Raw genomic sequence first — 12,719 nt, 5'->3', positions numbered from 1 at the left:
AGGGTTCTCACTGCTTCAAATTTCAGGAAAAAAGGGGTAAGTTCTAAAATTGATTGTAACTAGTATGAGTGATGAGGGATCTCTTCCAAATTTCGTAAATATTGGATAAAAAATGCAGCTTTTTTGCGTTCCTTCAATCGGAAAACAGGCTTATATGGCAGCTGCTTACAAATATGGTCAGATCTGGTCCATACTCAGATAATGGGGGTCTATGCAACTCACTGTAGCTCAACCCCCCTCGCTATATACAAACTCGGCAGGGTTATTTGTTGAAATCGGGACAAAAACAAGACTTACATCACATCAAGATTTCTTACCGGGAGATCAGTGCTATATCTAGATAAAACCCATCTTTGAACTTAAAGCTGTAGATGGTCTATAAATATAACAACTATCTATTATGTATACTACTTTGTAGGGTTAAAAATGTGTAATTTGCAAATGGAATGGTAAAATGCCCAACTCTTAAACACATATACCGTATTTTTTGACATTTAGTAGAACATTTGGTAGGTTATGATCGGGTTTGGTAGGATTTTTCTTAAATTTTGGTAGGAAAAAAATTTCTTGAATGGCAACACTGGTTGAGGTCTTTTGGAAATTGTATTTTTTTCACACTTCAGCATAAATGTTATGATGCACATTTGTTAAGATTAATGTTTTTTGCTTTATCGGTAAAGTTTAGTTGGTTTTGTAAATTTTTTTCGAAAAAATTAATTTTTTTTTTATATTTTTCAGGGGCCGAATTACCGCATACGCGATCGAGTGCGCTTTCGTATGTAATGAAATTTCAACTCGTATTTAATGGAAGTTATGCCACTTGTGTATACATTTTTATGTCAAAGTTTTTATAAATAATGATCGTTTTTAACACTCACGTTCTTAAATTTCAAAAATCCCCATTCAATAAAAAGATACATAATTCACAATAGAGAGACCTCGAACGATTTTACTCGTTCACGTATGACGTAATTCGGCCCCAGGGCTGTGCTTATTTAACACAACTTAGGAATTTAATTGGAATCACATGCTTTGAATGACTCCGTAAACGAGTCGTTTTGCTATTGTAAATTGTAAAGAAAAAACGAGTCGTTTTCGGAGCATTATAAAGAGAAAAAATTGGTTTGCTCAAAAAAACTTTAGTCTGAACGTAGTATTAACGACATGTTTCAGTTTTTACATAATAAATTGTTGTTTTATGTGAAATAGGACTAAAGAATAAGTGGCTTATACTATGTTCAGATCAATGCTCTGAAAACGACTCGTTTTTTCTTTACAATTTATCAAGGCGGATTTAAAAAGTTGGTCTCACGCGAACAGCCGTTAACAGCTGGCCAGGTTTAACGGTATTAGGATGACAAATATTTGTTTGCATTCTCTTTGTTGTTATCTTCTTTCTCGCATATTCTCTGCTCATGTACGCACACGTATACACACACGATCAGCTTGATGTCAAGATTAGACCACCTTTAATTGTTTCGCCATGAAAATTTATAAGCACAAAACGACTCGTTTGCCACAAAAACGAGTCATTCAAAGCATGTGATCCCAAATAAATGCCTAAATTGGGCAAAATAAACACAGCCCTGAATAATGTCAAATAATAAAAATTTAATTTTTTTCCAAAAAAAAATTATAAATTAAACAAAATTTTACAGAGAATGCATGAAAAAATAAATCTTAACAATAGTGCACCATAACATTTATGTTGGAGTGAAAAATACACTTTCCAAAACATCACAACTAGTGTGAACGGTTGAGATGTTTTTCAAAACGAGACAAAGAAAACATAGCATTACGTCGCCTCTAGAACAGCCAGCGTTGATTCTTTGATGTTTGTTTTTTTTCGGCAGGCACAAGGAGAACCATAGCAAAAGTACAATGTACAATTGGTTAAACCTAGAAGCTTTTCCTTTTTAAATTAAATGGATAAATGACACAATTCTTGCAATTTTCTTTTTTTTTCTCTTTCGTTTGGCCATGTGTGTAGATAATTTGCTTTAGCAAATTTTTTATTAATATGAATATACATACTATTATTATTGACCCTTATTCCCGTTGTCGAAGGCGAAAATCGACCGCAGTCGAAGTTGAATTACGCATTTCGTAGTATTCAGTATTCGCCTTCGACAGTTTGATAATAGAAAAATATTGTAGTGAATAAAAAAAAAGTATGTAACTACACCTTTAGGCCCCAGATGACTTCTAAAAACAGAGTTGCCACCTAGGTTCAATATTTTGTTTTTGGCCTTTCTAAACCAACTTAAGCAAAAAACGCAATTTGTTACTTTTTGAAAATTGCAAAGTTCAAAAAGTTCATTTTGAAACTTGTCATTGGGTTCATAATGAAGTGGTGTAAAATCGGTGTCGTAATTTGTCTGAAAAATTACCGATTAATTTTCTGGCGAACTCATTTAAACAGTCCCTCCTTTCTCAGAATTATTCTCATGGTCATTAAAGCTCTACTCCCCTGATTGGCAATAATGCAGAAATTGTTTCCCTTGAGAAATTTTGGTCTTTAGTGAACATTTCTTTGGAGTTTTGTCTTTGGAGGAAAATTCCTTCAAAATGTTTTCGATTTTTTTTTTAATTCGTCCCAGAAATTTTGTCTATAAAAAAACAATGATTTAAAAAAAATGCATTTTTATTTTTTAAATACGTTTATGTTTATTTTTTTGCTTAGGTTTTTTTAATGTTTTTGTTGAATATAATAATAAATTGTTAAATTTTTAAGTTTTTTAAACTTATCATATCTCATTTCTGTTCTCTTCAGTTGTATGTCTTATAATTTTTACTTCTTTCCTTTCGAAACTCAAATAAGTTTATTTTCTCCATTTAAGAACTCTTGTTTCTGTGTTTCATTCATCATACGAGAAATTGAAACGTTTGATGTTTCCTTTTTTCATGTTGTATTTTTTCAAGGGGAAAGGGAATACTATATGCCACACTTTTGCTGTTGAGGTTGAATAAACTAGATACATTCAATAATATGAAAAAAAGAGTTAGAGAATAATAATTATAGTTTTTATAATTAATTAAACAACACAAAAGCAAAAGTTTGGATTGAATACACGGTATGTGTAGTTGAATACATATGAACTTGGAAGTATGTATAAAATATTTAGTTGAAGTTTATTTCTATCATTTTGCAGGGGATAGTTTACACAAGTAATTTTTTAAAAAATTTTGAAATTTGTTTGATTTCTCTTTGTACTAAAAATAAGATTGGTTTTGTTTCTAAACTCAAAGATTTCAAAAAATTAAGAAATGAGAAAAAAAAAAGAATTTAAGAAAGTATAAAAAGTTGGTTTCAATATCTTGCTTTTGTTTATAATGTTAAATAGTACAATTTTTGTGTATATAAAAAGGGCTTAAAATTACAATCATTCCTTGCAACATACTACAAAATATTTTTTAGATTAAACAAAAGAAATAGTTTTTAATTGGTTCCATAGATATTCATGAGGGTGATAGCAGAGGGGGTGAGGACAATTATGTTCTTAATCATTCTAATACATTATCATGCCTTGTTTGTTTTTTTTTATTCTTAATATAGATGAAAGTAGTATGCGTTTCGAAAATTCCGAACATAAATTTTCAGGCAGCAAAGTTATTAAAACAAAAATCAAAATGTGATAGTTTTTAAAGAAATAAAAAAAAAAAAAGAAATATTAATTGTTAAATTAAAACAAAACTATATCTATTTATGTATGTAAATCGAAACACTATAAATTGCTATGAATGTTTTTATGGTTGGTAGTGTATTTTTACAAAAGTCATCCGAAATCCAAAAAACGATTTGATGATAAACAAACTATTTTAAAATTTGTATTTTTCTTAAATTGCTGCAAACAAATGTGGTTCGATTCATTTTAATTTTGATGGATAGAAATGCTTGCCTCTGTCTTTCTACAAAAATTTTTAGGAGATATCATCATTTCCAATTTCAGATAACATTTTGTGTAGTTGTGGCAAAATCAATGACCACTTTCTTGATCTATATTTGGTTTCAGATTCTGTTTTTAAAGCATAGTTTTAGGCGCTTGTATTCAAAATTATTTTCAATTTGTTGTTCAACTAACAAATTACCAAACAAGTGAGATAGATGAATTTATTTTGGGTAAAAGGAAATATGTAGTTATAATTTGCTTACAAAACAAAAGAAAGAAATGAAAATCATATAGATTTTATTTGGGTGGGCAGGGAGGTTATTATAAGAACAAAAACATTTAAGAGATCAATTTTTTGTTTTGTTTTTTTTTTTCTGTTAATATTGTGTGTGTGTGTTTTTATAATGATAATTATAATTTTTCCTTATACAAATTGGTTTTTGTTGCGTTCGTGTTGGTGTGTGGTTACAGTGGGGCAGAGGGTTTAGTAGTAGTGGTAATAATTTCAAAGTTGTTCTTCTACTTTAATTACAACATTTCAAACCTTCTTTTTATTTGTAGTGGTTGGTTATTGGTCTTCTCTTATCGTTAAAGAAAAGATTTTTAGAAGTAAGAAGTTAATTTCCATATTTTTTTTTCATTCATAATAATGTTGTGACATAAGATATGTCCTTTAAATTTTTTTAGTTTTTCTCTTTTTTTGTTTGTTTGAAAATACATTTTTGTTTGTAAATATAAATGTCATCCTTTTTCAATGCTTTTGTTTTTATATTCATTTTCTTTGTTAATAATAGATTCGATAAGTTTGTTGTTGGTGTCTGGAGGAGTAGGAGTTTTGTTGTGAATAAAATATTTTCCATGTGGTCAAAATTGTTGTTACTGCGCATTTGTTGTTTATAGTTGCTATTGTTTTTTTTTTTGTGGAAAAAAGATGTTTACAGTATTCGAATGTTGGTAGACTTGAAAATTTAGTCACGAATTGGAATAGTTGGTGGTTTAATGTGGCCACCGTCTCCTTCGGAGACAAAACGTTTACGTCCTCTGTAAAGATAAGAAAAACAACAAAATTAGATTTAAACAAACAATTGAATTCAATTCAAAAACACGATACATGTAATAGTTTACACTTCGAAAGTTTTCCTATAAAGATTTTAGAACCATAAAAGATTTAGATTAAAAAAATGTTTGATCTTTGTTTCATTTTAATTTTCATCTAATTTTTCTTAGTGTAAATAAGCCAACAAGGCCCATTATCAAATATTACAAACATTGTACAAAATATACTAAACTAGAAGAGCCCGGCCCGCTCTGCTGCGCCTGATAATGCTATGGTGAAAAGGTGTTAAAAATGTATTCCAATTTTCCTGTTGACTTTTCTACTCTCAAATACCCAAAAACCCCAATAAGTAAAGGTACTGTTTAAGGGTATGGTGGATCCCCAGAAGTAAATTTCGTGCTCTACTCCCAAAGATCCATACTGCCATGGTCGGTAAATATGTCCGATTTGAAGGGTTTGTTGGGGATGGGGTGACCCCCAAAACACCACAATTGTATTTTAGATTCGCTTTCTTCTCTCAAATACCTTCAATTTAATACCCATATTGTAGTGATTGGTAGCGGCTTTTGGTGGTGGGCGGCCCTCCCAAGCCCCCCACCTCTGATTCTAATACCAAATTTTTTATTTTAGGTTAATATAAATGTGCCAACAAAATTTCGCTTTAATCGCCCTACCCATCTCCGAAATCTGGTGTTTTTGAAAAAATATTGTCTTAGAGTGTCCAGTCTTAGAGTGGGAAAATTAAAAATAATACCGCAAAAAACCGCAACGAAGTCATAACGAAAATAAATGTTGTATGATCAATTTTGACCACTCTGCCCTCTTTCTTTTCACATTGGCTTCTCCAAATTAACGCCATTTACTGGCTGTTTTCAATTGGATCAACTAATCCATCCATCAACAATCCATTTGAAAACAGTCAGTAGATGGCGCAAACTTTGTGTTAGTGCTACTACTCGCTTGGAGTGGCTTAACGCCTATAACATTGATCATCATGTGGCAGTTGTCTATAAATGACTATATGACTATATAAATAGTCATCATTTAGGCTCTTTTTGGATCAAATCAAATTGCCATATTTAACGATTTCCGTGGTAAAGAACTAATTTGCCAGTCTATATATTTGCTGCGGTGGCGATAGTTCTTACTATCGTAGTCTTGTCTATCGATGAGCTAAAAATGGTAGCAATCTTAATGTTAAGGTATGCAACTCCTCCCATCACGCTGAACGTCATGATTTTTGGGGTATAGCGGCCTACATTTTTTACTTTTCATTTCAGTCCCATATTGATATGTACATCCAATATGTTTGTTTGGGGGAGTTTTTGGGTTTGGACGACCCCTCGCATGCTTGAGCCCATATTCGTATTCTACTACCTAATATCTTTCATTTGATACCCAAATTGTCCCTATCGGTCCACTTTTGTTTTTTAGTGGTGTTTTTGGGGCAACGGGCTGGGTTCGCCCTCTTCCACAATATTAACAAATGAAAAAGCCTTTTCCTCCTTTCTGCCCATTTTCGTGATCTACTCCCGAATACCTTTCATTCGAGTCCCATATTGTCATTATCGTCCAATAATTCTATTTTAGGGGGGTTTGGGGCCGTTCGGCCCCCCAGTTACTTGGATTAAATTTTTAATATGAAATTCATAGTATACTCCTGAATACCTTTCATTTGAGTCCTATTTTGTCCCGGTCGGTCCACTTTTATTTTGGGGTCGTACATTTAGGGTACGAACTGATTTTGTCATTTACCGTTGAACTATTGATCAGATAACTGTTTGCCACCTTTTGGTTATTGATGTTGCCATCCCTGTTTTGGTTTAGGATCAATTGTCAATACGCTCAACGCAATCCCACAGATGGCGCTGCAAATATTGTTATTGCAAGTCCTGCTACCGTAAAAGTTACTAAAAGGGACTGGGCTGTCATGGCAGCACCACCACTCAAGAACATAAGGTTGGATCGTCATGAACTAAAGCGGACAGTTCAACGCTACAAGAAGCAACCGCTTGGTCAAGCATCGTATCAAGAGGATATAAAAAGCATGCACAAACACCTGAAGAAGCTAACGGTAGCATCTGAAAAAGCTAACCTTAGCAGCTGTAGAAGCCAACCTTATCACTAGATTAGTGTTCTTCTTGTAAGTAGAGACAAAACGCCACACATCAATTGTTTATCTGCCTAGCTAATCCTATGTACTCGATTAAGTAAACAGTGGTATTTTAGCTCTTTTCTTTTTCGCATCACTGATTAAAACAGCTAACGCACGTTTCGTGTTTTGTTTCACTGTCAAACATCTTCAGTTTGGTCTATAATTTAATTATGAATCGTCTTACAAACGAACAACGCTTGCAAATTATTGAATTTTATTATCAAAATGTGTGATCTTTTAGGAATGTTTATCGCGCGCTTCTTCCATTTTACGACGAAGCTCATTTTTGGCTTAATGGGTACGTAAATAAGCAGAATTGTCGATTTTGGAGTGAAGATCAGGCAGAAGCATTGCAAGAACTACCAAAGCATCCAGAAAAAGTCACAGTTTGGTGCGGTTTATGGGCTGTTGCCATCATTGGACCATACTTCTTCAAAGATGATGCGAATCGTAACGTAACTGTGAATGGTGAGCGCTACCATGAGATGATATCCAACCTTATTTTTTTTGCCCAAATTGCAAGAGCTTGGCGGCTTGCATGACATGTGGTTTCAACAAGACGGTGTCACATGCCACGCAGCACGCGTAACAATAGACTTAATGAGAGGCAAGTTCGGTGAACATTTTATTTCACATTCGGGACCGGTCAATTGGCCGCCTAGTTTGTGCGATTTAACGCCTTTAAACCCCCTTAACACTGCTCTTTAATAGCTCGATAATCAGTTTTCCCTTTATAAAATCAGCTGACAAGAGCCTTAAATCCGGATTTAATGAGCAGTGTAAATGGGGTTTTAGATTATTTTTTTTTGGGGCTATGTTAAAGCTCATATCTATACGGACAAGCCCGCTTCAATTGACGCATTGGAAGACAGCATTTATTCGTGAGATAACGGCCGAAATGTTGAACGGGTACGCCAAAATTGGACTAAGCGGATGGACATTTGAGGAGCAGTCACGGTCCACATTTACATTTCATTTCAAACGATTTACATAAATATTTCTTGTATTTTTCTGAATTTGGACACATCCCATCCAAACTGCGGAGTTACTACATCTGGATTTGATACCTTGCCACATCAAAGGCGTTAGCATCTACAATGAAAAGCACCTCAACAATTGGCTCAAAAACTTTTTCGAGTCGAGGCCAGCCAAATTCTTAGGAGAATGACATAGACAAACGGGTGATAAGCAATAAATTGTTGTTCTACTTAATAAAAAAAATTAATTAATAAAATAAGAGCAATAATTTCTAAATTAACCGATTTTACATTAATTGCTTTCGCTAACTTCTTAAAGTTTATTGCAAAAGTTTCGCTTGAAGGCTTTTCATGATGCTAGTAGAAATGCAGTTGCATTATTCTAGAACTTATCGATTTTAGTTTCACTTTCATTTTGTCAGCCAAACGTTAATGTCCTGGCGCTGCTGCTTTTCTTCCGACCCACATCCCTAAACACCCTTGCTGTGTATACTTTCACTTTCACGTTTCAGAAGTATTAGACCTAGCCTAAGGTAGGTGGGTTGTGACTGAGTTAGTTTTGAGCAACAGCAACCAAACGAGTTCAACAAACTGCAATGACCTAAAGAAGTGGAAATGTTGGTAAATTGTTGATGTGGTGGTAGCAGCAATTGCAATATCCATAGTGGTGAAGAGGGAGACGAGGAAAAAACTTCCACCTCCATGCCATCGAAGGTAATTCGTTGAACCCAAAAGCTGTCTTGCAATAGCTGTAGCATAAAAAGCTTTAGCCTTATATTTTGTGCAGTAGCTGATACACAGCTATGTGCCACAGAGAGGAATATAGTGAGGGAAAAGCTCCATGTTGCACTCAAAGGAAAATTGCAAGGAAACCGGCCAAAGTTTGCAAAGCAAAGGCTTTACAATATTCCGGAATATTCTCAAAATGCAAAAAAAAAAATTCTTTTAAGAAATGAGAAATTTTGTAAAAGCGTTATTAAATAGAAAAGTTCTTAAATTGTACTATAAAGAGAAAAATTGTTAAAATTTACTATACTTTTTTTTAGTAGTTTACTTTGAAGCAAAGAATTTCGTCATATTTTAGTGATAACAAAATCAATTTTCGAAAATCAGTCATAATTATACACATATACTGTTAAAGTTTAGTACATAATGAAATATCTTTAAGAGTGTGTTAATCGTTAATTAAATTTCATAAAGCTTCAGTATGTATTGATAATTTTTGTAATAACCTTATTGCATTTTAATAAAAAAAACATTTTCAGTGACTACCTAAAATTTTGTATCATTGCATGTAAAGTTAATGAAATTAATGCCGTAATAAAGTGTATCGCGATGCTGTAGTAGCCTAACAAGTTTTTCTCAATCCAGTTTTTGTGATTATGAAGGATATTTACACAGTAATCTCGTAACCAATCAGGAAATTATAATTGACTATCAATAATGTTGAAATAAACACCAGGCTAAACGAAACCAAAATGATAGCCTTTGGTCAGTCGGTCGTTCGAAAATCATACCTTTTAAAAATACATTACAAAATGTTGTTGTTATTGCTGTAATTAAAGCCATCTTGGAGAGCTTAATAAATTATCACAGCTTAAGGAAATTGTGACAACGCAAATTGACTTGCACAGTGGTCATACAAATGCAATAAATTTTGTTGGGAAATAAATGTATATAATAATAAAATTAAAGTAATAAAGACAAAAAGGACATGAATTTAAAAAAAAAAAATTAAAAAAATATATAAAAAATAAATAAAAAAATATAAAAAAAACAAAAAAATATAAAAAAAAACAAAAATAAATATAAAAAATATAAAAAAAATAACAAAAACAACAAAATAAAACAAAACAAAATTAAAAAAAATAAATAATAAAAAAAATATATAAACAAAATAATAAAAAAAATATATAAAAAAATATATAAAAAAAATATATAAAAAAATATATAAAAAAAATATATAAAAAAATATATAAAGAAATAAAAAAAAATATATAAAATATAAAAAAATATATAAAGAAATAAAAAATATATAAAAAATAAAAAATATATAAAGAAATTAAAAAATATATAAAAAATAAAAAAATATATAAAGAAATAAAAAAAATATATAAAAAATAACAAAAAAAAAATAACAAAAAAAATATATAAAAAATAACAAAAAAATATATAAAAAAATAATAAAAAAACAAAAAAAAAATAATAAAAAAACAAAAAAAAAAAATAATAAAAAAACAAAAAAAAAAATAAAAAAACAAAAAAAAATTAGAAAAACCAAAAATAAAATAGAAAAAAAATTTAAAAAACAAAAAAAAATAGAAAAAAAAATTAAAAAAAACAAAAAAAAAATAGAAAATACAAAAAAAATTAGAAAAAAAACAAAAAAAAATAGAAAATACAAAAAAAAATTAGAAAAAAAAATAGAAAAAAGACAAAAAAAATAGAAAAAACAAAAAAAAAATAGAAAAAACAAAAACAAATAGAAAAAACAAAAAAATAGAAAAAAAAATAAAAAAACAAAAAATTAGAAAAAACGAAAAAAAAAATCGAAACAAAATTTAAAAAATATTTTTTTTATTTAAAAAACATATATCAAAAATTAATACGTAGAAAAAACAATAAAAATTAAAAGTTTGACATAAAAAAATGAAAAACAAAAAATTAATAAAAAAAATACAAAAATATAATAAATAAAAAAATACAAAAAAAAAAAATAATAAATAAAAAAAATAATAAATGAAAAAATAAATAACTAAATAAAAAAAATAACTAAATAAAAAAAAAATAATTAAATAAAAAACAGATAAAAATAAAAATTAAAAAGTACAAATAAATAAAAAAAATATATTGTCCATTTTTTCTTTCCTTGCAAGGCAGCACAATTACAAACGACGGAGGATCAGAATAAAGACATCCGCAACAAAGTTTAAAGATGCAAGGACAAATAATATAATACAAAAGTCAGAATATTCAACAGTAGTGTGAAATCTAGTTTTATTTTGTGGCTGTACAACTTGGAGCTTGACACAGGCGACTACCCGCAAAAGCAAAGTTTTCAAAATAACCGCCTACGACAAATACTTTTCTGGCCAAACCGTTTTTCATATGAAGAATTGCAAATAAGAACAAACACTACCCCTTTATTGAGCTTAAACTTTAATCGGATTGCGCTCATTGATATGATAGAAATAGCCTCTGATCCTTAACGGAATGTTCATTTGAAATTTTGGAAAACATAGATAACTAAACAGTGCACTGGATAGAACTACAATAAATCACGGCAACTATCGGCCAACAAATATTTACCCACAGTTCCCCTGCAAGGCAAACCTAAGCACTTTAACCAATAAACATCAATGAAAAAACTCGTTTTCTTGGCCAAGTGGTCAAAAACAAAAAGAAAGAAAACCCCTACCTATTTCAGAAAAGCCTTTATGCATACTAAACTGCACAAAACATAAACGTGTTATTACAAATAATGCAAGAAAAAGAAATAGCTTCAAGCCACTGCATCACCGGCACAATAGGCAGAAAAACAAACAACAAACGGCAAAGCTGTGTAGTGGTGTATTGCGAGAGTTTCTTCAAAGAAAACTTGAAAGAGGAGCAAACTGCTTCTCTATATAGCATGCGCTACGTTACGTTACGCTACGCTGTTAAATGGTGTTGGCTTAAGTGTACATTATTTTTTTCGTTTTTGTTGTCATCGTATATTTTCCTTTCGGCTTTCCTCTCCCAACATACGGCAGCACAAACCATCTTGTTGCAACGAAAAAAAGGTCAATGGGTGAATGAACTTTTGCTTAGCAAAAATAAACATTGTCTTTTGCGACAATAGCAACAGAAACAAGTTTGGCAAAAATTGTTGTCGTCGTGGTTTAGTACGATGTGTAGAGCAACGACAGCAACTTGCATTTCGTTGTTTGTTGGCAGCACCTCACTCGTTAGCAGCAAGCAAGCTAGGCAAAATGAGGTAACAATTATTTTGCCTTTAATATCCCAAACAATTAAATATTTTTGTTTTTGCTTAACATTTTGTTTATTTTGGCACTAATGGTGTGTTGTTGGTGTGTACAAAAACGATTTTTCTATGCTTCTTGCTTATTTTAACATAAAAATTCATATTACAGGGAAGCTGACACTAAGTGTTATCAAGTTTACACTGGTGTAGCTGTCCAAGTAGCAATGACTGCTATATGATATTAGTTTTATTGATAGCTCATTATATTGTCAAACCACCAAAAAGTTTGCTTCTGAGTTCATTTAAAAGGAATCATATTTGTGATGCAGCTCAAGCGTAATAGTTTGATTGCGTAAAAGTTGGTTGTTACAACCAGCTATTATTGGCGAATCAAAATCAAAATACATACATCAAAATGAACAAGATGTTTGTGTATCGCAACATAAATCGTAATAATGATACTGGTAGCGTTGCCAAACATCGTGTTCTCTAACGAGAAAAACTTTCCAATTGAACAATTAAACTCCAATTGAACAAGTAAACTCCCAAAATGATTGTGTTTTCTTAACCGAGCTCACGTACGGGTATTTGAGCCTACGAAAATATTCCGATCGTAGACCATAGACGTACCAACAAGACTTAGCACCGTCACATAAAACACGTCTAAACCAAGAAT

At 31.1% G+C, this 12,719-nt stretch overlaps 1 protein-coding gene across 1 annotated transcript in view; it reads right to left on the bottom strand.

Annotated features, from left to right (window-relative positions):
- Window positions 1-4,796: 4,796 nt before the first annotated feature.
- LOC106081820 (programmed cell death protein 4) overlaps window positions 4,797-12,719 on the bottom strand; it is a 42,472-nt gene continuing 34,549 nt past the window's right edge. The window contains exon 5 of the mRNA XM_013244037.2: window positions 4,797-4,931. Coding sequence (XP_013099491.2) covers window positions 4,859-4,931 — 73 coding nt within the window. The 3' untranslated portion in view covers window positions 4,797-4,858. The remainder of the gene's footprint in view (window positions 4,932-12,719) is intronic.

Source organism: Stomoxys calcitrans, chromosome 4, assembly GCF_963082655.1.
Source record: "Stomoxys calcitrans chromosome 4, idStoCalc2.1, whole genome shotgun sequence".
In the NCBI taxonomy this organism is placed as follows: Eukaryota; Metazoa; Arthropoda; class Insecta; order Diptera; family Muscidae; genus Stomoxys; species Stomoxys calcitrans.
Note: the sequence above shows the minus strand (reverse complement) of the source record. Positions and strands in the feature narration are given on the sequence as shown.